The sequence below is a fragment of the Pocillopora damicornis genome, chromosome 1 (assembly GCF_964200805.1).
Source record: "Pocillopora damicornis chromosome 1, jaPocDami1.2, whole genome shotgun sequence".
Lineage (NCBI taxonomy): Eukaryota > Metazoa > Cnidaria > Anthozoa > Scleractinia > Pocilloporidae > Pocillopora > Pocillopora damicornis.
In genome coordinates, this window is record NC_142670.1 from 33,093,415 (window position 1) to 33,121,359 (window position 27,945).

At 36.3% G+C, this 27,945-nt stretch overlaps 2 protein-coding genes across 5 annotated transcripts; both read left to right on the plus strand.

Annotated features, from left to right (window-relative positions):
- Window positions 1–777: 777 nt before the first annotated feature.
- Window positions 778–4,955, plus strand: LOC113679486 (large ribosomal subunit protein uL10). The gene is made up of 8 exons (XM_027196445.2): window positions 778–868; window positions 1,351–1,526; window positions 1,887–2,121; window positions 2,848–2,956; window positions 3,540–3,616; window positions 3,732–3,818; window positions 4,212–4,265; window positions 4,748–4,955. Exons 1-8 carry the CDS (start codon window positions 815–817, stop codon window positions 4,907–4,909), a joined length of 954 nt encoding a protein of 317 aa, XP_027052246.2. The 5' UTR covers window positions 778–814; the 3' UTR covers window positions 4,910–4,955.
- Window positions 4,956–5,734: 779 nt separating this feature from the next.
- LOC113679483 (uncharacterized) lies at window positions 5,735–27,872 on the plus strand. 4 transcript variants are annotated; one of them, XM_089189497.1, is made up of 21 exons: window positions 5,736–6,034; window positions 8,229–8,322; window positions 9,085–9,210; window positions 9,769–9,840; window positions 11,538–11,558; window positions 12,523–12,729; window positions 13,670–13,849; window positions 14,175–14,222; window positions 14,873–15,032; window positions 15,944–16,130; window positions 16,789–16,873; window positions 16,967–17,075; window positions 18,219–18,278; window positions 19,136–19,249; window positions 19,861–20,231; window positions 23,133–23,258; window positions 23,417–23,705; window positions 24,264–24,475; window positions 25,133–25,261; window positions 25,354–25,445; window positions 25,669–27,872. In XM_089189497.1, exons 1-21 carry the CDS (start codon window positions 6,015–6,017, stop codon window positions 26,906–26,908), a joined length of 3,942 nt encoding a protein of 1,313 aa, XP_089045623.1. In that variant the 5' UTR covers window positions 5,736–6,014; the 3' UTR covers window positions 26,909–27,872. The 4 variants fall into 4 exon arrangements, with proteins under 4 accessions (XP_089045637.1, XP_089045623.1, XP_089045635.1 ...); XM_089189509.1 differs by lacking the exon at window positions 18,219–18,278; XM_089189506.1 differs by lacking the exon at window positions 11,538–11,558.
- The last annotated feature ends 73 nt before the right edge of the window (window positions 27,873–27,945 follow it).

Sequence of the window (27,945 nt, forward strand, 5' to 3'; positions counted from 1 at the left end):
AACATCCACTCCTTTACGAAATGGGATTCGTGTGTATCAAAAAAATATCTATATATTTTGCGAAAGCATATAATGGCGTTTAAGTCACCGAGTCCTCTCTGTTTCATTTAACTAACAAGGCTATTGGTTTAAAAAGTATTCTTCACAATCAGGTTAACACTCTTGCAATCGAATAAAGGTATTTTACACGAAAAGCTAAGAAAAATGTTCGCGAGAGAGATGAAACACATCTGAACATATCTGTAGCTAAGGAGTGTACGAACTTGACCTGAAGTAAGCTGGTTGACTAGGCATGGTGATGCCTTGAAATCTCGTCTATTTAAGCAGTAGACAGCATTTTCATGGCTTTTGTATAGCGTGACAAATGCATGTGATACATTAGTTGGTTAGAGGAAAGGTTCGATCACTTGAATCACAATCTGTCAAGGGAGTCAGGAGTAGTATTAGTACTGGTAACAATCTTCTCAAGTGTTCCTTCGAAATCCCAAGTTGGCTGATAATTCCACGAAGCCATTCAAATCAAGCCTATTGCTTTTATGTTACATCTATAAACGAATTATGATGGGAAGAAAAGTAGATTAACTCTAATTTCATGGTAATACCACCCAAAAGTTGTGATAAGTAGCCCTGAAGAGAAAAGTGGCAACCTGCTTTTTTTTCTTCTTTGTACACAGTATTTTAACGTGATACCAATAATTATTAATATATTACAGTAGGCTGACCATGTTATTAATCATAATTTCTTCATTTCACTTTGTTTCCAAACTAGATCTAGTCTTTAAACGCTGTTCTGCGCAATCCTTCACCAAGCAAAATGGTTAGGGAAGACAAGGCAACATGGAAGACAAATTATTTTATGAGGCTAATTGTAAGTTTCAGTAACTGCTACCTGTACAATTACACTGTTTAATTACAACTATACAGAATGATTCGAGAAAATAAAGCAGCTAATGCACCCAGTTTTGAAAATTGTATTGGTTATGATCACCATTCAGGGAGTTCATAGAAATTTGTCTTGGTTATAAAACATAGACTTTGAATGTGTCAAAGAATGTTAGAATGCAGGATGTAAAGAAAACTCTAATTCATGTCCATGTTTTGTAGTTTTTGACTCATTTGATTTTCAAACATTTTGCCCTAGACCCTGTAAATAAGAAAATTGCTTTCTGTCATGGTAAGAAATTACCTACAGGATCACATGAGTTTTGTGGTTAATGTTGCTTTCTTTTACTTTTCAAGAGGTAAATTTAATTTTGTGTGGGAATTAAGTGAAAAACTGGTGTAAAGCCCTTATTGAGGAAAAGACTTGAACAGCTTGCTTAATAATTGTAAATGCACTTTTCTCAACAGCAATATATGGATGAATTTCCTAAGATGTTTCTGGTTGGTGTGGACAATGTAGGGTCCAAACAGATGCAGCAGATCCGTCAGTCTCTGCGTGGTAGAGCTGAAATTCTCATGGGCAAGAACACTATGATAAGGAAGGCCATCCGGGGACACTTGGAAAACAATCCTGCCTTGGAAAAGTAAGAGCAACATGAGATAGTCTCATCAAAGCAGGTCACAAGTTCTCTGAGGAACAATGTATTTTGTTTCTCTCCTAGGGTTTCTTGAAAAGTTAGACAAGCACAGGGGGTACATCTTAAGTAACACTCTGTTAAACTGATTTTAACAGTAATATGACATTTCACATGGCTGGTTTGCATCCTTTTAAACCTTCATGAATCTTATTTTAAAGCATACCAAGTTGTTTTGATAAGCCATTTTCACTAGCTACAGTGTTGATCTTTCAAAAATAGTATGAAAATTTCTGTTGCATTTTCCCAGATTATGATGGTGATCATACTACTGTGATATTAACATTCTGTTGCATTTGTGCCATGTAGGTTGATCCCTCACATCAAAGGTAATGTAGGCTTCGTCTTCACCAAGGAAGAGCTCACAGATGTGCGAGATCTTATCCTGGCAAACAAAGTGGCAGCCCCAGCTAAAGCTGGTGCAATTGCCCCTCTGGATGTGTTTGTTCCAAAGGGAAATACTGGCCTGGGTCCTGAGAAGACATCATTTTTCCAGGCGTTGGCCATTCCAACCAAGATTGCCAGAGGAACCATTGAAATCTTGGTCAGTAATCTCTGTTTGTTTTGTTATTATTATTAATATTGTGAAGACCATCCAGTGGATTAGAGCAAAAACATCTTTCTCAAAAGGCTCAAGGACCACTAAGAGAGTCCTGTGTGACATCCAAACAACAAATATCCTACTTTCATTGAATTTTAGACTTGCATCCTTTTAGATGTTCCTTTTTTATTATTATTATTCTCTTTGTAAATATTGACTTTTTGACTATTTATTGTTCATAAGTATTTGAAATTTTGAATTCTCAATTGTTGCTTTTTATTCTGGTGATTTTATCTGTGAACCCTTATTTTGTTTAAGCTGTGCAGGTTCGTTGGAGTTAACATTTATTCCTGTACATAAAGCACGATTCGTTTTTGTTCTATATCCATCTGTAAATATTATTATTATTGTTATTATTATTATTATTATTATTATTATTATTAGGGTATTTATTTATATTTTTTAGAGTTAACTCTCTTCCTCTTAATCCTGCACCTGTTGATAGCATGTACACTCTTTCATTATAGTTTCAGAACCCAAATTGAGCTGTAGGTTCATGCATTGATACACTAGGCATGAACATTCCAATTTTTTTGTTTGTTAAACTCTTTCATTCCAAAACTTACATTGGGTCATGTATCAAGGATCGAAATATTTTCCATTTTAAGAGAAGTGGAAGGTATTGGTTTGCTCTAACACTGAAATGTTTCTGCTGTCTGTTATGTTTAGAATGATGTACATCTGATCAAGAAGAGTGAAAAAGTGGGAGCATCAGAGTCCACCCTGTTGAACATGTTGAAGATCTCTCCATTCTCGTATGGTCTTGTCATCCAGCAAGGTAGGGGTACAATTTATATATAAAGACTTCTTAGTTAATCCTCAGATTTCCAAGTACACTACAATTATACAAATGAAACTTAGAAACTATCTGAGAGCCTTTGTGAACTTCCCTAAACACATACAAAAAGAAATCTCATCTTTGTTGCCTGCTTCACGTTCAATGATCTGTCTCAAAAGAGATATTTTACAAGTAATATTAATATTTCAGAAAACATATATATTTTTAACAGTCATGCATGGTTGATTTCTTCAATAGCGAGTGCTCCAATCTGGCAGCCTTAAAAAATAAATTTATGTGCAAATGATGCAATGGACATGATAATATACTATGAGTTATTTCAATGGAAAAATGTGTTGTTGAGTAGTCATCAATGGCCGCTTTTTAGCCGAAACTTCCCACTAGTCTGCATCTCTAAGCATGTTGCTTTCACTCTTTGGTTGATAAAATATTGAATTACTATCCAAAGAAATATTTGTGAAGCAGCCAGTTCCCATTTTTGAGAAGAGTAGAATAAGTTATTACTCATTAACAGCTCTTTTTGCATTGACTTGTGATGTTATTTATGATTTTTTTTTTTCAGTGTATGAAGGTGGAGCTTGTTTCGCACCTGATGTGCTGGATATTACTTCTGAAGATATCTTGTCTCGTTTTGTTGAGGTATGTCCCACCAGGAAATCAGAAAAAGATGTCACACAAGTCACACATATAATGATTTAAAATTTACAAGATTTAAAATTGATTTTGTGTAAATCAAAATTTTATTACTTTTCAGGGTATTGTGAATGTTGCATCAGTTTCACTTGAAATTGGCTACCCAACAGTAGCATCTGTTCCACATTCAATCATCAATGGCTTCAAGGTAAGTTTTCTACAAAATTAATGAATCATGAGCCAGGTTATCACAGGTGATCAATGACACCTTAATGGTGCGGGATCCAAGCTGCAGCTCTCCTGATCGGTGTTGCAATAGGCTGAAAGGGGGACTTTTAAAGAAAGCTGAGCTTGGAACCCTCATTAGAATCATTGAGAAAAATCCAATAAAGAGTTGAACAGAGAGCAGAGGGTTTTAAAGTAGTTTTCTTCTGGCTTAACCTATGACAGTGATCAGGTGTAATAATGTAATTTATTATGATCATTCATTTTAATATTGTATTAACACCAATTTTAGTCAGTTGATTAAACTTCAGAAACCAAAAGGATATTCTGAAAACTGCATTATCATGTGTGTTTTCTTCCTTGTTTTCCCCCTCAGAATATTGCTGCTGTTGCTGTGGAAACTGAGATCACATTCCCACAAGTTGAGCAGGTAAAAATTTCTAGAACTCTGTGATTTCAAAATAAATGTGCACAACTGTTTTTGGTCGTTATTCAGTCTAAATATTTTTGTGCAAGTGCAAATGATCCTTGTCCAAGGTTGCAGGGTTGTAGCCTTAAATTCAGTTTAGTTGCTGAATTTATTCAATTGTGGCCTTTTTATCAAATTATATTTCATATGTCACTTAGTAAAGGCAAATTATTTGTAAGTATTGTAAGATATAAATTTCTTCTAGTATAATTTTTGCATTTTTTGTCGATTTCTTATTGATTTTTAAGAAGTTTATACACAACCACATCGTACAGTTTGGGATGTTTTATTTTCTTATATTCCTAAGAAAATGCTGCATTGGTGTTGCATTTATTTAAGTGCGAGGGAATTGCAGGTAGTTTTGCAGCATTTGACTGAGGGCAGCATTTTTTCAAGGGTGGCATGAGCAAAGACGGTATTTATTTTGGTTTGTTTTTGTTTAGCTCAAAGCTTTCCTGGAGAATCCAGATGCATTTGCATCTTTGGCACCTGCCGCGGATGCAGCTGCTGCTGCTGCTCCTGCTGAGGAGGCCAAAGAGGAGAAGAAAGAGGAAGAAGAGGAAGAAGAAAGTGATGATGACATGGGATTCGGACTGTTTGACTAACCAGTTACTTGAAAACCATCTCAGATTAAAGCAGTTGAAACAATCACTTTTGCTCTTGTTTGATGGAAATCTCAAACTAATAGCATCAATTTTTTTAGTTGAAATTAATCCCGCAATTGTAGGACTCTAAAACACTTCCAACACCACCTACATGATCTCTAGGCGTTTTATTCAAGGGGCTCCTCTAATACCTTCTCACCCCATCCCACTCTTCCTTCGTTTCTGCTGTCACTTCTGCCGTGGTGAAAATCAATCACAGATGCCAGCTATAATTTAAGCAAGAAACTTTTGAGTACTTGCTTGGCAAAATTACGCCGGCTAGAAGGCTAGGAACACATACACACATGTTAAACGAAACGAAAGCGGATCAAGTAAGAGGATTATGGCTTTATTTGGAAAAGGCAGATGACTTTATCCATCAAGTTTTGAAGCCCAAAGGAACGTTCTCATTATTTAAGTTTGAATTTCCTTTTATTTTCAATTTGTTTTCTTTCCTTCTCCAAATAACTACAAGTTTCTCCTCCGTTATATTTCTTGCTTGGTCTCTCCATCTCCCCGTTATATCTTGCCAATGGCTTTTTAGAAGTTGAAATGAAATGTAGAACTTAATTCTTTCACCGTCATTTTGCAGTGTGGTTTCTCATTCCACCGCCGTTTCGTGTAGAGCAGATTTTTAAAACATCACATTTATTAATTACCTTATAAGTATCAAGGAGTCTTACCTGAACGTGTATCAACTAACATTAGAGGGATACTGGGGAACACTCGGCCGCTGAGCACACACACAGGGACCTGGAGAGAAGTGACGTCACCTGTGTGTTAGCGACACAAACGCTCCTTAGCAACCGGGCTGCATTGAATTTATCTTAGAGTAGGTATCGCTTACCGCAAGCTCTACTTTTTGAATAGGATACTATATAAACACTGTGGTCTCTATGGCTTCCACTTCTACTTCGATGGATCGTAAAATTTCTCTGAGTTGACAAAGAGGAAGGTAGCGCGGGAAAGGAAAGAAAACGCGTGAAAACGACGCCATTTCCGAACCGATCATCGCTGACTAAGTTCTCTGATTACAAGGTTGTGTTAAAGAACCTACTCGGCAATCATGAGTCACGCAGATCCAGGGTGAGTTTATGAAAGCCTCTACATCCTGGTATAATTATATTTTGTAGAAAAAATTTAAGTTTTCTTTCGTTTTGTCAAGATCAACCTCATCTGTGTTGTTTGACAGAGAAGCGAGTTCGGGTTGCTGTGAAATCGAATACTTGTAGAATTAGTTGAGATTGTAGGCCGAGATTGACGGGGATTATCTATTGATAACAGCAGGGTTTTTTGGTGGATAATGAAAAAGAAAGTTACACAGATGTGATTCTTGAATTTTGTTGCTCGGACGAGGATCGTAGTTTCTTGAGGTCTTTTAAAACATGTTGGTTAAACGCACTGCTTTTGCAGCGTGAAGTTTAAGGTTACGACTTTTCATGATTCACCGCTTGTCTTGATTACAATGTGCTCTTGCTTCTGTCGAGTAATAACCGAACGTAAGCAAATCATGGATTAACTGATAGCAACTTGGTGATCCTTTCGATCACAGAAATCGTCGTTGCCACCAAATGAATTTTGAGGGCATTGTTTTTAAACGCGTGTTTTGCAATCAATTCCTGAATCTTCCTTGCCGAATGAAGTTCTCTCAACTAACTAAAGAAAACACATTTAGTCTTCCAGCTGCGGAATAATATAATGAGGTGATTTTAAAACTGTTGGTGGGCAAATTTCTATACCTGTTATTGCAAATGCATATATGCGCTTAATTGCTCACTCATGTAATGGTGTGGTATATTTTGCAATTAATGCTCAAACTTTGAATGTAACTAACACACTTAATAGAGCCACAGTGAAGAGCCGTAGGGTATGCGGTGTGTATAGGCCAAGGGTGTTATGAAAACTTTTATAATCTTCCATCCATTTTAATTGTCTAATTGTTTGTGTAGTATTTCACCAATCTGATCATTAGTCAATGTTCACTTGCAATTTTCTGCTTATAACATTGCAAGATGGTTTACGTTATTGTCAAAAACTTGTAGTTTCCTCAAGGAAATATTTTAATTGATGTTTCCTGTGCTCACTAAAATTGAAAAAAAAAGTATCAAGTAGCGTTTATTTCATGCTATGAAATAAATGTTAGTCAGATTCACAAGTCCGTTGAGTATTTATTTTGATTTGTGAATGACAAGTTTTGCTTACCCTGCATGTTGGGACATAATTTTAAGACATAATTTCCTCAAGGAATATTTTAATTGATCTTTCCTGAGTTCAAGTAACATTTATTTCTCCTTATGAAATGTTAGTCAGATTCACAAGTCAGCTGCATAGTTATTTTGATTTGAGTGAGGAGTTTTGCTTTCCCTGCATGTTGGGACATAATTTTAAGCCATATTTATTTCAAGTTGAATCTATACACAAGACTAAATGGATCAAATTTCACAATAATGTTTGCATACCACTAATTTTGGGTTCAGCTATTGAGTACATGAATTGAAAATTAATCCCTAAACTCACTTTTTTGTACATTATGCACTGTGTTGATCTTTATTTATTATTATTGCTAAATCCCTATTGTTGTTTTGGTATAGTATGATAATATCAATGTTGTCATTTGGTTAGAATTTGTCAAATCAGTTTGATTTTAACTTTTAACAATGATCTGCAATAAAAGAAAACACAGATATATGGCCGGATTTCAAAAATCTTAAACTGGCAAAAATTTGAACCTCTTCATGTGCACAATCATATTATCTGAAAGAATTGTTCTAGAAATTTCCACCCTCCTCCTTCATTGTAATTTGTATTCCAGAGGGTGAACTGTTAAAAAACAAAAACAAGAAAAAGGGGTGAGAGAGAGAAAAGGACCCCAAGAATGTCAAATTTTGTTAAACATGGTCACTCAGCCCTCTTAGAAGTTACTGACAATGGTTTAGTTATTAAACCTTAAACCTCATTAAGCATCTAATTTCTCCAAACAGTAATCACCCAAAACAAATTAAAGGTCATAAGTTAGAATAAACGAAATGAATGTGAACTTAAGAAGCTTTTAAAAGTTAGTTGGACTTTCTTTGGAAGAACTATAGGAAGGTATAACAAATAGTGTGGATATTTTACATTCTGATGTTAGGCTGTAAATGATTTCAACAAAAATTAAATAAATTTAAAAAAAGGGAATAGAAAGTTGAGATTTAAGAAGGAATGACATCTTACCTCAGTCAACAAATTGTATAGTTCATTAAATGAAATGATCTTGATAGTGTGATGTTTTCATTTCCAGTCCTTTAGCTGCCTATAACAGCTTGCAAGACAAGCATCTGGCTGGATATTTTTCAAACTCTCGTATGAAGAAACACTTGCAAAAATCAGGACTGGTAAGAACCAAAAAAACCAATTGATCAGTTTCCTTTTTTTTTTTTCTTTTTTTTCTTTTTTTTTTTCACAGGCTTAAAGAGAACTTTAAAGTTTGTTGCAGTAGAGTCAGTTAACACATACTTTAAATTTTATCTTTTTTTGTACAATGATAGTTAAAACTTACTTTTTGTATATTTTTTTTGAATGTTTGAACTAGCTATTACAAACAACCTTCAATTTATTATACTTACAGGACTGACAATAATAACATTTCTCCTTGTGTTACTAGTGCAATGGACTGGCTTATCCCATTTGTTAAGCTGGCTAGGGAGAGTGGTGATACTCCTAGTTACTTCATGCTTAACCATTTCGCTCCTAAAATCTCACTAGTAATTCTCCTTACTGTCTGCCATATAGTTTTTTTTTTAAATGTTAGTTTGGAGAATTTGTTATTGGATCAACTAATAATCCCCTAACTGATATTCTTCTTTATTCTCATTACTTGTTTGCTTGATACTGTATTGATATTGTAAGGAGAAATTATGTCTTGGTCACTCATGGGAGTTAAAGGGTAAAAAGAACTGGGATAAGCCCAGACTGCCTACGTGGGTCACTTGGTTTTAAAGTACAGTCCCTAATACCTTCTGACTTGTATGGTGCTAATTCTCTAAATGAAGTTGTGGATGGGGCATGTTTATATAGAGTACCTCACGACCCTTTTTTTTTTTTTGCTATATATATGACTCCTTATATATTATAATCTTGTGTTTCTGTACCATTAGGTAACCAGAAAGGGGAAGATAATTGATGAGAAGACATACAGACTTAACATGGCCAAGAAGGAACACAGGAAACATGTGCGTGATCTCCTAGCAACTGCTATCGTGCACAAGACATTGGATATGGAGGTAAACATTCCTGTTTCCCAATGATAGTCATGAAACAGTCAGTGGGGTGACATGTAGCCTTAACAGAGCAGACATAAGTTTGGCGAGCAAGTGCTCAGTATTCTCTAAACAAAAATTATGGCCAGCATCTTGCAGTGGAAGGCTGGGGAGAGAAATAAATTTGTACCAAGGGGGCAGTCAATGGCTAAAAATAAGGAGAGGGGTGGGAGAGTGAAGAAAATTGCCCTTTCCCTCCCCCAATGTCCACTCCAACTCCAAATCAAGCAATTGGCTGGCTGGATAAATGATTGCAAGCTTATAAAGTTGACTTGCCCAAATTAAAGACACCCGCACTGCAGGCAAGGTGACATAAGATAATTTGTGGATAGTAAGTAAGCAATTGGTAGATAAGATATATCTAGTTTTTGTTTTTTCTTCTGATTGCTAGTTTAACTTAGGTGTTTGCAAAGGAGAAGAAATGATTTGGTTTCAGCTAAAGTATTTTTAGGTTGCAATGAGTGTGAAGGGTTTTTACTTTATTGTATATGTTGAATGTTATACTTTTTTTTCATTTTGCAGAGGGTTCGTCAGTATGAGATAAGAAAGAGACTGGATGAAATATACAAAGTTGAGTTGGTCAGAAGAGTGAAGGTGATTATGATGAAGAATTTGCAAAAATAAATTAAAAAAAAAAAAGCATATATTAAAAAAAAAATTGATATATGATATTAAAAAGGGCATGCCAAATGTTTTGATTTTAAGGAAATGAATTGCTCATTCACATTTTTTCAAAAGTATAATATTATTCTTAGTGTATACCACACAAGTGAAAAGTGATTTTCACATATGCTGATTGGCGAGTTCAGAAGTGAATAACAAGTACTATTCACCTCTTAGCAGCCCATGAGACAAAATTGCACATCATGAGTTTAATTCCCAACCATCTTTTAGTATATTGAAAGAAATAAACTGACATGTTTTGATATATCTGTGTGGTATATTCTGAATTGCAATAATTCACCTTAGTGTCAGTGAAAGTGGTACATATTTATCGAGCTGCAAAGTAGCAAGGTAAATATAACCCTGGCCTATTCACTTCCACTTGGTTGAATAACTGTTCTTTTAATTTTTTTGTGATCATAAAATGCATTCCTGGTTTTTTTGCATTTGGAATTTGAAAATCACCTCAAGTTGAAGAACTAGTACCTTTAATAAAGTCTTTTTAGTAAAGGTTGAACTTTGTAGAGTGCTACTTGGATCATGTCTTGTCAAATAGTGCTTTAATTTGTTGGTTTTGATTAAAACATCTCAGAATCATAATCACATACTATGATTATAGTTCTGAGTATACTATCATGGTGATATGTTTGACATGAATTAATATACTAATTTATCTATACTTGTTAAGCAACATAAAACCAATTGTGAAGTTTATATGAAATAATTCATATTTGTACTGCGGTTGTAGATGAAAGTGAAATGTGATCATCGCAGTGAATTTTCCAATTTAAGCAATTGGAAAGAAGAAGCCTGAAAAAAATCAGGGCTTCAACGGGATTCGAACCCGTGACCTCCGCGATACCGGTGCGATGCTCTACCAACTGAGCTATGAAGCCACACATTGGGAGCGAGGTCAATTTATTGAGTTCATATCTTCCCGTGCAGTGAAATGATGTGAAGTTTATATGAAATAATTCATATTTGTTAACTGCGGTTGTAGATGAAAGTGAAATGTGATCATCGCAGTGAATTTTCCAATTTAAGCAATTGGAAAGAAGAAGCCTGAAAAAAATCAGGGCTTCAACGGGATTCGAACCCGTGACCTCCGCGATACCGGTGCGATGCTCTACCAACTGAGCTATGAAGCCACACATTGGGAGCGAGGTCAATTTATTGAGTTCATATCTTCCCGTGCAGTGAAATGATGTGAAGTTTATATGAAATAATTCATATTTGTACTATTTGTATTTCAAATATGAATTATTTCATATAAACTTCACATCATTTCACTGCACGGGAAGATATGAACTCAATAAATTGACCTCGCTCCCAATGTGTGGCTTCATAGCTCAGTTGGTAGAGCATCGCACCGGTATCGCGGAGGTCACGGGTTCGAATCCCGTTGAAGCCCTGATTTTTTTCAGGCTTCTTCTTTCCAATTGCTTAAATTGGAAAATTCACTGCGATGATCACATTTCACTTTCATAAAACCAATTACCACAATATCTCTAAACCTTGCTTGATTCTGTACTCTTATTGCATTTGTCTTAAGATAAAGTTAAATCTTTTTCCAATCCTATTCTCTTACTCCTTCACTATGTGCTTCTTCTTCTTCTTTGCTTTAAAAGACAGTGGAAACTAAGTCAAAGGTGAGAGGCTCTCTAAAATAGTAACATACTGTAAACTTAAATTTTTTTCTGAGTTCATTAAAAAAAGGTTGAGATTAGAGCTTGCCAAATGGTTGATTAAAAAAAGATTATCTGTTTTCTCAGTAGCTCCTTAAAAAGAAATTAATTAAAATAAGCTTTTTACAAATTCATAGAAATGTGCATAGAGCGTTGACAGAAAGCAAAGCTAAATACAACTTAAAGCTACAGTCACTGTAGGAAGTTAATCAATATTTAATTTAATGTAAAGTAACAACTAATTTTTTTAGGATGGGCTACTATTTTGACACAATTGTTCTACTTGTTCATATATGTATTCATCTAAAAATCCAACTTTGGGAATAGTTATTGATGAACATAATAATCACAAAGTCTTCCCTCTATCAATTTGTGTCTGCATTCTGAAAAACACTGTCAAATGCATCAAATATTAGGACATGCCTTTTCATGTTAATTCCCAGAGATGATTTTAAAACTTGTAACTTCTTCCTATAGTATAGTATAGTATCCATGCATTATCCAGCAAACTGGTCATGAGAGGATGCATTTAGACATATCAAGTAGAACTCATTGTCTTGATTTAACACCAATAATTATTATTCCTGCAAATGATTTGCAAGAAAGAGTGCAGTATCTAGAGGGGAGAATTAACAATCAGATCATAAGAGTTGAAGGGTTAATCTATACCTTATTGATCAAGATACTCAGCAATAAAGCGAAAGTGTCTTCAGAAATGAATTTTATGATTAAATGTTCTTATGTTGATGCCTTCTTTTGCCTTCAGCAGTTTTTATTGCCAATCACTTGGTTACCTATTAATCCTTTTGAGCTACAATTTTTCAAAATGAATTATAAATGATACTAAGTTTCTTGAAAAAAGTTTTAAATTTCTCAATGAAAATCCCAAGACCTGTTATAATTTATTAATTTGTTTTTTCATTTGTAGGAAGGAAGAAATAGAAAAGGTGATGAGGATATTCTTCCTCTTCTTTCTCCTCGAGAGCGAACAGCTCGGCAAATGGCTAAGGCACAACTGAGAGACAGGCCTTCCACAGCACCAGCTACAATGACAGGTGGTGATGAAGAGGACCAAGGAGATCTGAAACCTTCGGAGATATATTATGACAATGATACCCAGAAAATATACTACAGGGTAACAGTCTTGATAGAGAATCTTTTGAGTTTTAGATTTACAGTTTTATAGCACTGGACAAAATAATTACAATTTTCATCATGTGATGCATGCACTTAATCAGTCCATTTTTTCCACATGATCCATTTGACGCATGTACAGAATGATCCATAATTTAAAATCTTGGTATAAGTCTGATAAGAAATGATAGGGGACATGGCATTTTTCATGGCTGATATCATAGTTATCAATTGCCCAGCAGTTTTAAAACAGATGTATGCAAATTTTGCAGAATGGGTTTTTTTCACATGCCTAATTTAATGTTGAGATCTGCATGTAGGGTGAAATCATACCATCAGGTAAATTGTTTCTGTAAAGTTTTGCAAGTCAAATTAGTGAGAGATATCCTGTATTTCAAATATCAGCTACTAGGTTTTGGAATTCACTTCCCAATGAAATTAAGAGTAGCTCAAGTTTAGAAATTTTAAAGAAGTCTTTAGATAAGTATTTTTTTTGGAGTCCTATAAAGATGTTCATCACTTAACTATAGCTTGCAATAGGCTATTCTATTTGATTCTCATATATTTTTTATTAATCCTTAATAGATAATTCTCATTTTAATTGTTCAATTACCTTGGCTTAATCACTTCATTATTTATATGTGTTTGTGTTTATTTTTAATTTGTTTTTGAGGGCCATGAGTATATCAGAATTTTATACTGTCAAGTGCCACCCTTGAAATATAAAGTTGATTATTATTATTGTTATTATTATTATTTCAAATACATCTTGTTTCTATGACACAGAGATCAAGTGAGCTGTGTTTATAGAAGCACAATGTACTTTGGAAAAAAAATTAAATACAAAATAGATTTAACCTACTCCAAACTGTCTAATTAAGATATTTCTTATATAATGGAACCGAATGATGTGCTTACAATTTGGTTTTGTTTGTTGCAAGGTTGATTCAAATCCATCCACCATGAATGGCTATCTCAAAGATGAGACAGAGGAACTTGGTCCATCTCCATACACCAGAGCATATCCTGCCACTTACCCAGCCCCAGCACCTCCCCCGACAGGAACACCACGGCGTTCCAGGACTGCTGGCTCTACAAGGAGAGGCGTAAAGCTTCAAAGGGTATGTCAGAAAGCAAATGGTGATGATTGATATTACCTTGCCATTACCAAAATTGTTTGTTGTGTTCTAGAAAAGAAGAACATCTTGAAAACAGAGACAGTCCTTTAATCATGAATTACACACACAGCATAATTTACTTCAACAAATATATAGATATGGGAAAGTTATGTGACATAATTCACATGATGAAAAGTGACAGTATTGAATGCCACATATATGAGTGGAAGAATTAACAACTTGTAATTAACCCTAAGTTTGTGTTCTATTTGCAATTAATACTACATAGTTATGATCATTGTACTTTTAATTTATCACCCTTTTGTAGTATCATTTCTTGGCTAGAACTGAACCAGCAGTTGCCCGCAGAGTACAGGTATTGAAATGCATTCTAATGTTTCAAGCCATTTTTTTTCTGGTTTAAAAAATTTCAAATCGGTGGAGGTTTAATTTTTTTAGCAAGTTGTGGAGTGGCCATGGGCTCTTTTGCCTTTGTCTTTTTTTTTCTCTTCACAACTTTGTTTCTTCATCTTCAAATGTTTAGTGAGACAAAAGTAGCATTCATGGAAATATGATGTACCTGTCAATGCCATATAATTGTAATCAAATTTTAACCCACAAAAATTACTTCTTTGAATGGGTATACCACTGAAGACACATGAAGTAAAGTTATGGAATGATACATCTCTGACTGTTAGCTGACTGGGGAGATCCATGTATGCATTTTCCTTTCGATAAGGAATGAATATTTTAACCCTTTAACTCCCGAGATCTGATTGGTAGTCCTCCCCTTTAGCTGCTACACATACTTTTTGAATAACTTATGAGAATTTTGGTGTTAGATCAAGACAACAACTTCTACCTGATAAGTTTGAATATTATCATTAGCTGTTTGTTGGATAATGTAAGGATATTATAGGGAAAAGTTTCATGTTGATCACTTCAAGGAGTTGAAGGGTTAGCAGCCCTGTCAGAAAGAAAAAGACACCTACATGTAACCTAACAGGTGTGTGTTTCTTTGTTTAGCTTCAATCCTTGGCAGAAGTGACAATGAAGTTTGTTGGTCCCAGTCTGGTGCTCACCAACAGCATGTTTCCAGAAGACAGATTATCGGAAGTAATGGTTCTGCAGCAGCACTGTGGAGGAAGCACTTTGTGTGTTTTCAGAGAACTGTTGCCTCCAAACAGTAAGTTGTGTTAGAAGCAGTATTACTTGTTCCTTAGGTATGTGAATATCTTGAGAGGTGTCACACCCTAAACAAGAACTTCTATTAATATCCTTTTTGCTTGTTTTTGTGTTGTTGTTGTTTTTTTGCCTTTTTTTTTTTGTCATGACATTACACCTGTATACTGTCAGTGAAAGATGACATTTTTTTACTACACCCATTTTGAAATCATTGGTGGTCCCTGTAATCTGATTGGCTCTAATCGATGCAATTTATCCATGAATCGCACCATTTTTTGCTCTAAATTGCATCTTTTTCCCAGCCAATGAGGGGGCTACATTATAAACAAAACAACCAATCAGATTTCAAGGCTTGTTTAAAGTAACCGACCAAATTGCAGGAAAATGAGAGACAAAGAGTATCATGTGGCAAATTTTGCAACTTTTGCTCACAAAAGTCTTACTTTTTCCCCCCCAAAAATGGATGAATTTAATTTCAGACCGGCTCAGTACTGCATCAATAAAATATTTGACCTGACCAAGTCCTTTATTTGGGTGATTTGAAAATGGATGTAATAAAGTGGTAACTGAACCTAGTGTCATGCAATTTTGGTCTGAAATCACACTTGTGATTTCAGCCTAAATAGCACTCCACTCAATTCAATTACCATTATGAATAAAAGTTTTGAAATGGAACTTCTTCATGGAAATTGTATCGTTGTCAACCAGCTTGCCTCATCAATTGTCTCACAGTTATTCCAGTGTATTCAGGTCTTTTTTTTTTTGTTTTTTTGTTTTTGTTTTTTTCTGGTGTCTTATACTCCTAATTTTAAAATCTTTACAAGAATTACTTTTACCTATGAGTTTCTCCCAATTTCATTTCTTTCCTGTTTGAATGCATATTTTTATGCTTTCGTTTTTTCCTTTTTCCAGCGATTTTTACCTTCATCTCACGGCGTCACAGGGGTTCCCCCTTTGGTTTGACATTTTACATTGATGGTATGCAAGATATTCGACTCAGCTGTTGTTGTGAATACAAACACAAACCTGGTCATGTCTTGGGTGGTAGAAATGGTCATTTTCAGTTTGTTGTTGTTGAGGGAGCTGCACCCTGTTACAGGTAAACTTTCGATAGTGAATGTTTACATGCATACACTTCTCTCTGGCTCTGACTCTGTCTTTTATTATTAGTAATGGTAATGGGACTGAGTGGTGTTCAATTCAGTCTGTAGTCGCACTCGTAATTAACAATTGGATAACTGCGAAACGGGAATCCGACTTAATATATAGATTTAGCCTAGCCTAAAAGTGGAGCTGCCCCGGCCAGGAGTAGATTACCCGGGTCGTCCGACGCGGGGCCCAGTGCACTGAACACTGGACTACTGGACAAAGCCATGGCGTTAGCGTGCCCACGGTACAGTTGACCACGCATGTTAAAAGTAGCACCTTGTACGGTCGTACGGTCGTACATCCAATTTTTTTCGTCTTGATGGGTTACTACTATTTTGTATAATTATGGGGCTACGCTCTGCGAGCTCCGCTATTAAGTACGAGTAATTGATTACAGACGGAATTGAACAGTAGGAAGTCCTGTTACCAACTAATCATAACTATCACATAATTAGATAAATAAACTAGCCATCAGTTACTGCATGTTGTGAAATATTTTCTCTTTCCCAAATAAAATACTTGCAATATGAGGAAGGATTTTATTGAATATGTTTGTGTGTGGTGTTAAAGTGGCAGTTGTAAATTTGTAATTATTTTTGGCTTTACAGATGTCAAGTTGCATCAGCTCACAGATATTCCAAGAAACATAAGTCTTATGATGAAGCCGACAGATCTAAAACTTTTATGACTGAGGTAAATTTAGTTTTTTCTTGTTTTTCTGTTACTTTTATTATTGCTTTGTGTGAATCTGGGGCATATACTGTATGACTGTTTCTCAATTTGCAGACAGCTAATGATCAGGAAGAGGAAGAACAAGGAGAGACATTTGATGTGATAATAACTAAGCTAAAACCTGAATCAGATGGTGATCAAGTGGATGGAGACGAGGAAAAAGGTAAAAAAGTTAGCATGATTGTATTGTCATTTAGCTAAGGAAGTGTTTTACCCTAGATGTAATTTATTTCTCTCTGGTATACGGTAGTCCGCTCATAAGTACGTTGATGACAGTCTCGACTCGAAACTCGATTCTCGATCCCAAAACCTTCGGGAATCAAGGATCGAGAATCACGGATCGAAGATCGAGATTCGAGAATCTGGAGTCGGGGACCGAGAATTGAGGATAGAGAAGCGAAGATCAACTATCGAGACTTTCGAAGAGCTTATCGAGGATATCGATGCGCATGTTCAGGGAAACAGTGTTATGCTCTCACGCTTAACGATGGCGTTGGACAAAGCGCTTGACATGTAGCCTCTCATTTTTTGATACACATGCAGCTTGATCTTCCTTGATTTACGTGTACCAGTTGTTATCTTTCTGCGCATTTTAGTGAACTTTCCATGTTGCATCTAGGCAGACCATGTCTAATAGGCGCGATTGTAAAGTAAACTAAGAAATTCGATTGCGCTAAGAGGTTTAAATTATTATTGATAGATTAAAGTTATTTGTAGATGAAAAGTAAGGTAAAATAAGCTCTTGTATGAGAACTTTAAAAAAGTCAGCCTATAATTCAAACGATGGCATCGTTATTACTTGTTAAATGTAATTCTTTTATCTATCTGTTATCTTACTGAAGAAGGATGAATTTTGAATTAACTTTTATATTACATTTCAAACAGCGGATGTGCTAATCTCTCTTTGGCAAAGCCTGTAAGGAACAAATTGAAAAGTCATCCTCTAAACGAAAGCTCTTACGTGGCATGCAAAATCATATAAGTAATTTACAATTAAGAGCAATTTTCAATTTAATGTCCAAAGTAATGCGGGATTACATTGGTTTTGCTTTACTTTGCTCTGTGACTGGTCCAGAAACTTGCGCCAGTCTCTCAACCAATCAGATGTAAGACTGAGACCAATTATGACTATATCACCCGCGTTTTCCCGCGCTTAAGGCAGTATGGCCGTTTTTAAATTGAGTTATCGGCCTTAACACATATTTCCCTTTCTTTCGATTGACCGTTGTGATGACTTTGGTTTTAGTTTAACGACGCTCCATCGAAAAGCGTATTTGATTTTTGATCTTCCCTGTATTAAACACAGATACACGTGCCTTCACGATAAAAGTATTTCCAACAAGAGGCTTTGTTGAAATAATATCTTGTAAGTAAATCAAACGGTATTCAGGTAGGGCTAGAGGCAAGAGTCCGGATTTTTTTTAGGATTTATGGAGTTAAACGGGCTTTCGACAATTTATATGACAATGAACGTTTAAGGTTTTGTTGTTGTTGTTTTTTATTGATAGTGTTTAAAAACAATGCAGCAGATAACCAAAAGGTTGGCCTAGAGCCGTGGTTAATTTACGGCTTCAAATGTTACTTCGCGGGGTACTTTTATTTGAAAGAGAAATATGTAAGGAGACGAACCAGTTACATTGTAAGGCAAATAAATGACCGTTTTGAATGAGTTTGAAGGTGCTTCCATACAATTTCACCACAGGAATCTCTATCATTTAAACAGTTACATGGAAGTGAAGCTTGTGCTACATGCATTGACCGGTGTAAGGTTGATATTTTGCTGATCTTATAACGGGCATTCACGTGTCAAAGCAATAACATTTTTTTTTTTTTTTTTTAAGATGAAAATATTTCTTTTTAAGTTCAAGGTTTTTTTTTATTATTATTATTATTATCATCATCCATTATTTATTCAGACTACACATGTAGGCTAGCCTTGAGAGATGCCTTATTGATTAGAGAATGCCACACATCATGCATTTGGTCAAAAAACTTGAGAGCACAAATATTGCGTGCGTTCTCATACTGCCAGTGGAAAATAGATGTTGATTAGAATCGACGAAGTTGCAGCTGTTTTGGCCATCACCTTAGTGACGATATCGAAACAGTTTTTCTTACTAAATTTCAGTCGGCTCAGTGGCTGTTGCGGAATAATCCTACGGTTTTTCAAAGAAGTTCTACTTTAATATTCACCTCTGGTTTTTTTTTTTTTCTAATTGACAGACGAAGGTGAAATGGTAGACAGTAGTACCCAGACCCCTCGTGATGAGAATAACGCTAAGGATAAAGAAGAATTGACAGTTGAAGATGAGGAGAACACTAAAGAAAATAATCCAGGTAAGACATCAAGGAAAGAAATAGTTTCCTTTTTTGTGTCGGGGACTGGGCCTAACGTGTTTCAATTGTGTGACAAACCAAATTAGTTGATTGACAACTGGAAATGATTTTTGTAATTATATACAGTGCAAGAAAGGGGCAATCTTTTGTGAGAAACACTGCTTGTGATCGGAGAACGCCGCCTTTTACCGTGACATTTTGATTTATAAAAAATAAAATCTTTAAAAATTCTACCTATTGTTACATTGCGCGAATGCTATCTCCAGCGGCCGGAGAATCCAGTAAATATTTTGAAGACAATGTTGATTGAGTCTCTCGGAACGAGCCTTGCTCCCTTTTCACTAAGTAGTCATTTAGTAAAACGGAGCGAAATAGCTCCAGCGGAACGAGAAAAATGGGAGACTCGGGTCGGGTCGCGTATGAAGGGGAGTTTGGGTCTTAAATTCTTTACGCGACCCGATCCGACCCAAATCTCTCTCATTTTTTCATTCCTCTGCTACTATCGCGCCGTTTGCTATCGTGCTTTGCGTTGTAAACTGAGCGCCTGGAACAGGTTATTAAGTAATGTGAACGTCCTGTATTGACAATAATGGTTTTTTTTTTGGTGACAGATGAAGGTGGTGGCGAAGGTGAAGAATCAGGAGCTGATAAATATGAGGATGATGAGTTCGAAGAATCCCCGGATAAGGAAGAAGACAACAAGGAAGAAAGTGACGCGAAACAAGATACTGATAAAGATGAAAAAGATGATAAAGATGGTAAAGATGACGAGGAGTATAATGAAGACTTCGAGTCGGATGGAGAGAAAAAGAAAAGCAAGTCTGAAAGCGAAGGTGAAGAGGATGAAGACAGTGAAAAAGAAGATGATGAACCTGAAGATGATATTCAAGATGAAACGGAGGAAAAACAGGCAACTGACACTGGAAAAGAAGAGGATGATGCTGAAGAGATTGAGGATGAAACAGATAAGGAAAACAATCACGTAAGTGCTAAACATTAACAGAAGAAACCACTTGCCGAAATCTCCTCGACTTGTGCGTCCCGAAACCAAAAACCTAAGTAATCAGGTAGGCTAATCAGAACAAACAAAATATTTCAAGGAGCTCAAAAGAACTCAAAGGCAAAGAAGCAAACTGCGGGAGCATGTATATGTCAAAGTGCAGATTTGTTCTGCAGCTGATTGGCCAAGAGAGTGACGCGAATTTTCTAAACTAATCACAGCGTGATGGAAGGTAAACCATGTAATTACATCCCAGATTTCAGTACATCCCAGGGACCCCGCAGAGGGAGGGGCTGGGGGGGCTTTAGCCCCCCCCCCCCCCCCCCCACTTTTTTGCAAGAATAGAAAGAAATTAAACAAAAAATAATTTAACAAAAACATTTCCTTCACGCAGTCTTCTTTAGCCCCCCCACTCGAAAACTTTCTGCGCGGTCCCTGCTTCCGACACACAGCCGAAAATTGCTCTACTTACAAACAATAAGCCATGTACATTTACCACGAGAGCCTCTGTAACGTATCTGTTTGTGTTACAGAAACCGTGTATTGTAGTGTACAGGAATAAATCAATCTCAGATAAACATCTTTAGGAAGCAGGGTAAATTTTCTCCTGGCTCGCAGATAACCTATGCTTGTTTAGGCGGGCCCGTTTAAAAAGTACTAATTACAGACAATTCGTAATCATAGATGCATACCCTGAAAACAATACAGCTACTACTACTACAGACAACTACTAACGGATAAAACAAATGGTAAAAAAAAATAAATAAATAAATAATAATAATAATAATAATAATAATATTGTGCATTCGAAAACGTTGAAAATAGTTATTCCAATAACAGTAATGATGATAATAATAATAATGATAATGATAAAAGTGATGACAACAAAGGTAGTAATTGTAATAATGATAATATTAATAGTAAATATAATAATATCGATAATAGCAATAGTAAAATGAAATAAAATAACTATAAGTAATCTGTAGATCTAATGCGAAAAGTGAATTAATAAATCTAAATAACAAAAGTAAACAAGAATAAAAGAATTATAACAAAAATAAATCTAAATGAAATAAACTATATTAAGGAAAAGCTCCTTACTTGTTCTAATAAGCCCAATAAATTAATACAAACTGTTATGTCGATACAGCTATGTTTCCGGGGAGGTGAGTCTAGCAATCTGGATGACTTTATTTTTTCTTTGTAAGAAAACAATCGACAATTTGAAAATGGAAAGAGAATGGAAAATAACAATACTGATAATATTAACTACAAGTAAGTTTAAAACAAAATAATGTCCCCACAAATAAATGATAATAAAGTCTGGCGAAAGGTGTGATACAATTCTGAGCGATATTTTGAATCATCTTAACAAACTGAGGAATGTTTTGCGTGAAACCTGACTAAATATTGAGAGCTTAAAAGCGGTGTTTTCTTTTAAAATAAATTAAAGAACCATTTTATAGATATAATTTAATATACAAATAAATCTAGGGAAGGGTTTTGTTAATTTGTTTGTCTGTTTGTTTGTTTGTTTGTTTGTTCGTTCGTTTTACTTTTGTTTTAATTTTTTCGGTAATGATGGGGAGGTTTCTAAATTGATAACCCTGTTATATATGATCAATGTTTCGGAGGGTGTTTTGAAACATCTCCAACCTAAATTCATTCCTTGGTATGGCATTGCGCATCCTTACTGCACAAGATTCCATGCACACTTAGTGCGTCTTGTACTAAATGGTCGTGGCCTGCCAGAGAGATTGATCATCACTTTAATACATAATTGTAATTTTTGCTTTGTTTGGTGGTGAATTTGAGCAATAGCTGCCTTGTTTGTAAAACGAAACGACGAAGTTTTTTTTTTTTTTTTTTTTTTTTTTTTTTTTTTTTTTTTAACATTTTTTTTATTTTCACTTAAAGCAGAAATACTAGAGTAATACAAACAAATACAAAGTTAATTACACTAACGCTTACGCTACTCACTAACACTAATTACGAAATACTACATTACATTACATTCACAGTCGGCTAGATTTAATTTATGTTGTGGTTATATAATAATATAAGCCTAATTTGTACAAATACTAATCTACATCAAATTCCTTTTTTGGTAGAACGACTGTATATACAACTGCGTCTATAACTGTTAATACCCGATACTCATCTATTGAATTACACTAACATGTTTTCCCATTTTTTATAATGAATAGATTCTTTTTTATTCTTTTTTGCAATCAAAAATTCAAATTTCCGAGTTTCAGATGTTTTAGCCTTCAGTAAGGATACAGACGGCTTGATATTTTTACAACGACATGAATAAATGGTATATTTTCCAAGAATGATTATGTGATTTAACAAACAATTCCCAGGGATATACGGTTATATTTTCCTTTGAGGTCAAATTCTTTTGTTTCGACATATCTTACTGTGAAAAGGGAACTAATCCTAATCCCATTGAGGTAGTCCTACTGGATGATATTTTCCTCCGGATGGTATGAATATCGACTTATGATAATCGGTTGATGTAATGTTTGCATGAATATAAGAATGGATATTAAGACAGTAATTTGAATTGAGCGGATTGTTTTGACTTGGCTTTACTTCGTTCTGTGATTGGTTCAGAAAACTCGCGTCATACTCTCAACCAATCAGATGCAAAATTAAAACCATCGCGGCTGCGCACCGGGCTCTTCCCGCGCTCGAGTAGTTTGCTTCTTTAAACTCTGAATTTTCATTGGCTTATGAGGATGTTGACCTCTTTGTTGATTGGTTGTTGCAATAACGTTGATTTTGGCCTTCAGACGCTCAGCGGAAACCTGATCCAACACACCTCTTGATTAGCCTTTTAAACGTTGACCCCATTTTGTTGTTGTTTGTTGATGACAGGATGCTGAACGCCCAGCGAGTCCAGCAGACTCTGAAGGAAGACAGAGCAAGAATGTTTCGTTTGATGAGGATGTCACTGTTATTGAAGGTGACCAAGATGGAGAGAGAGGCGAGGAAGGTGAAGAGGTATGGCAGCGAAACGACTAGCTTGTCGTGTGTTAAGCCAAGTGCATGATCCTTCACAAATTTCCTTTAATGTCCTAAATCGATTCTCGAGGGCAGCTCGTTATCCAGGACGTCCTTGATAACCCTGATAATACATTGTACGATGTTCATTTTTTTAGACTCCAGACGAAGTACCAGACGACGAAGAAACGCCAAACAAGCAGGGTCCAAGTACAAGTATTGCTGAGAAGGATGACGAGGAGGCTGAGGACGTCCCTGAGTCCCTGGATCACGGACGGGAGAACGGAGTCACTAACCCAGCTGAGCAGGAGCATCAAGAGGATGACCAACCTGACAGGAATGATACTGTGAAGTCTCCAGAGCTTAGTGACAGCAGCAGCAGCAGCAGCAGTAGTAGTAGCAGTAGCAGTAGTGAAAGCAGCGACAGCGAGGATGAAGGAAAACAAGGTATAATGGTTAGAAAAGAGTGATATCGTACTCTGTTTTACCAATAACCAATAAGACATCAACAACATGATTGACAAGCTAATTGTAATCTAATAGCTTGTCGGTAGTCGTTTGTCTACAAGTACTGTAATCAAATGTAATGAAAGATCCTTGAAGTGTGCAGTGCTTTGCGCCTACGTAGGGAGCCAAGTCCAACATCATTTGGAGATGTAAAGTAATGGAAAGGTTGCTAAAATTAAAATGTCAGTCGACCAAGTGAATAAGGTAAAAAAGCAAGGAAATTTTGAGTAATATGTATGCAAATTTTTATCTCACTCTAAGTTAACGCCGTAAACATTTAGTAATAAAAATGTTCCAGCATGCTGCATTACTGTCAAAGGCAGGTGGCCAAATTGGCGACTTTCTTAGCATATTTGGTCGCCAAATTTCACTTGTTTTCTACTCACAAAACAGTCGCATCTTAGAGCACTGCCAGCATGTTGTTGTTGTTGTTTTTTTTTTTTTCCTTTCAATTTTTCACCGTTAACTCTCTGTTTCTTGTTTCTTGTTTATCGCCAGAGCGAGATTCCAAAAAGAATGGGAAACTGAAGTCAGAACCTGGTCAAGATCCCGGAAGTGATCCAGACTTAGTCTCATCTGGTCAGTTACCGGATCAGGCTTTGAAGGCAGTGGGCGTGCAGCCTGGTGCTAAGCACCAGGGTTCAGTCCGTTCTTTGCTGGAAGGGAAAGAGGATGTTGACATCGCTGGCGTTGAACTTTCCAAAGAACAGGTACAGTAAAGGCACGATTGAAGGACTTTGAGTGTTTTGACATTTTCATTTTTATTCAGTTTTGACCCTTTAATTCCCAGAAGTAATTAACTTGTGACTTCTCCCCAAAATATCTAAACATTATCCAGCAAACAGGTAACGAGAAACTCAAACTTATCAGATGGAAGTTGTTATATTTATCGTACACCAGATACTTATAACGATTAACAAGGAAATGAGTAGCAGGTAGAGGGGAGAATTAACGACCAAATCTTAGGAGTTAAAGGGTTAATGACCATTTTGAACTAAGCCCTCTGAAAAAAAAGAACCTAACCGTATAGGCCGGTTATTTAGGCGAGATCCTACCTAAACCACAGTTTTACACAAGCAATGGGCGTCTGGTGTTGTCTTTGAGGGATCGATTTGATGTCATAAGTGTCCTTCCCCTGTTAACTGTCGGCCTTCTTGACACAGCTCACAAAAATAAATTTTAAGATAAAAAGTTCGGCTAAGTTGAAGATAGTTTAGAACGCGGTTTTGTCAAACAACGGTTAAACTTTGTTAGATAACCAGTCCTAGAACTTCAAGGTTATTAATTTTTTCCAGGGTATTTATTATTTGTTTAAAAAAGGGTAATCCCTTGATTTTTGGATCAATTATTTTTTTCCTACATCACAGGTTGAAGAGCTCGCAAGTATCATCGACTCACGAGAGGAGCTTGGATCAATTATTCTCAGAAATGCTGCGTTAGATGACAATATGCTAGAAATACTGACTCCTTCTCTGAAGAATAGGCTCGATTTAAAGGTGCGTTCGTCAATTTATCACCCACAGCAGTGAGTAAATGTTTTAGATAGAATGATATTAACTGGTGTGCTTGTTTGTTTGATTGTTTTTAGATGCTGAACCTAAGTGTGAATACTTTCGGACCAGAAGGTGCGAAAAATTTGGCCGAAGTTATCAGAGAGAACAATTCAATTAAGATGCTATTGTGAGTACCTACTGATTTTGAACTTATCCTGTCTATTTGTAAGATTCTTTGTGTCGTTTTGATCAAAGATGTTATGGTACCGTTGTATCAGCATTTTGGTACAGTTGTATCAGCAAAGTAGCTCGCCTATTTTTTAAGATAGATCTCGAAGATATGTCAAATTCGAATCCTTCTCACTACAGCGAGAAAATCCGCTAATATCGGATTCATTGCTCTGTTTCAGGTTACATGGAAATAAGTTAAACGATGATGGAGTTGGGATACTAGTCGACGCTATTATAGAAACCACAGGCACGGCAATTATGAACCTGGACATAGGAGACTGTGGCATCACGCAAGATGGCGCCGAACATATCGCCAAACTGATCGAGCATAACCAGACGGTCTCGATACTAACGATCAGCGGTAACAGCATTGACTTGGAGGGTTGGAAGAGTATTAGCAAGGCCTTGACCACAAACAGCACTTTGGAAACAATTTCTCTAGACTTTAATAATTTAGGTGACGAGGAAGCTGTTGTCTTGGCTGACGGTATACGAGGATGTAAAAGCCTCAGTTACATTGACATGGAGGGGAACAAAATTGGTGACGAAGGAGCGCTAAAGCTTTTTGAAGCAGCAAAAGCCAATAAGTCAGTTGTCGACCTTACGCTCCTGCCAATGAATCAGATATCAAAAGAAATATCTGATGAAGTAAAGCAGTTCCTGACGGAAAGAGAAAACGAACGAAAGAATAATGCACATCGGAAGGAAGATGGTAATGAACAACCTGTTGTGGCCGAAGGAGAAGATAAACATGAACGCGAAGAGAGTGCACAGGAACGTGAAGGAGAGAATGAACGAGAACGTGAAGGTGAGGGAGACAAACGAGAAGACGAGGAAGACGAAAAAGGAGGCGAAGGAGACAAAGATGAGGGCGTGGAAGAGAAAGACAAAACAGACGGTGAGGAGGAAAAACCAAAGGGCGAGGAGGAGCAAGCTGAGTCGGGTGAAATACACGCGGAACAAGGAGAAGGAGAGAGCCACGACAAAGGAGAACAACAACCAGGTGGAGATGAACTTGAAGAAAGTGATCATTCTGCTCCTGAAGTTGAGGAGGCGGCAGGCAAAGGGAATCCTGAGGAACCAGAGTCTGCTGCACCTGAAGAGGAGGCTGACCAACCGTCAGGTGAATTCCCTGCTGGAGAACATGATATAACGAAGGAGAATGATAATGAGCAACAGAACGAGCCTGGAGAAAGTTCTGTAAAGGAAACGTCCCGGGAAGATCCCCCAGAACAGGAACCACCTGAGGGAGAGAAAGACGACCCTACCCCTCAAGATCCAAGAGAATCACTCGATCACAGTACGAATGACGAGGAGACGCCCAAAGAAGACTCGTCCACCGAGCAAAATGGCAAAGATCAGAAAGAATCGGGGAAAGACAACGAAGAAGATAAAAGACCAGCTGCAGATTCTGTGTAGAGTTTTTACTCGTATGCATAGCAGAGGAAAATTCATCTGACGTCAACGTGCAACTCGTGTCCGTCCTGAGCCATTCGTGCTCCGCATTTATGTTGTCTTGTCTCTGCGATGTCTGTCCACCTTCGCACATTTTTATTTTAAAGGCTTCACCACCGTGTCCACCATTTTTCAGTAGTCAAACAAAACGACCCCAAAGAACGCGATTAAGCTCCATTTACTTACATTTTCATTTTTAGTATAAACAAATTAGCTTATAATGTAAGTTTAGGTGTAGATAGGGTCATTGTTTTTAGTTTTATTCACTTTGTTGAGAGTTTATTCCCTTCCCCCTCCCCCCACCCGTTCATATTGTTAATGATCATTAATGATTCACAATCAATTACCTTAAGACTGTCGTATGACGAACCGTAGGACAGTGAAGTAATTTAAGTGCGGCCCTTTCGTGCTTGGGTAGAAAAGTTTACAGTTAATTGAGCTGAAAAAAATCCCGTTGGTGTGATGATGATATTTTATAGACAATATCAATTTAAAATGTAAATGTTTTTTGGAAGATGTCACATAATATTTTTTATAAGTGATTAGTGACAAAGGTTTAGGAGAGTCGAAGGATCAAAGTATAATCAGTGTCAGACTGTTATCTCAGTGGCTTTCCAGTCCGTATACGAAAAGGAAACAAACCAACAAATTGTACATAAAACATTTCAATTAACTTGATCCGACGCTTACACGAGAGTACACAACTGTTACGTCAATACTCACCGAGTGCACGTTTCATGTCCACAGCACATCGATAAACTCTCACTCGGACTCTGAGCTTAGAGAGAGTTTGTCACAATACTGAAGATTTTCGAATGCGATGGTTGTAAAAATTGGAAATTCTTAAATTGCGTTGTAAATATTGTTATTTAACAAGAAGTCAGACGAGCGCGTTAGCTCACAAATAAAGCAGTTTGTTTTTTTACAATAGTGTCTCACCAATTTACTTCATTTTGACAGTTGAAAGTAGCATAGAGTTCTTACTGCTTTTTTTTGTTTGT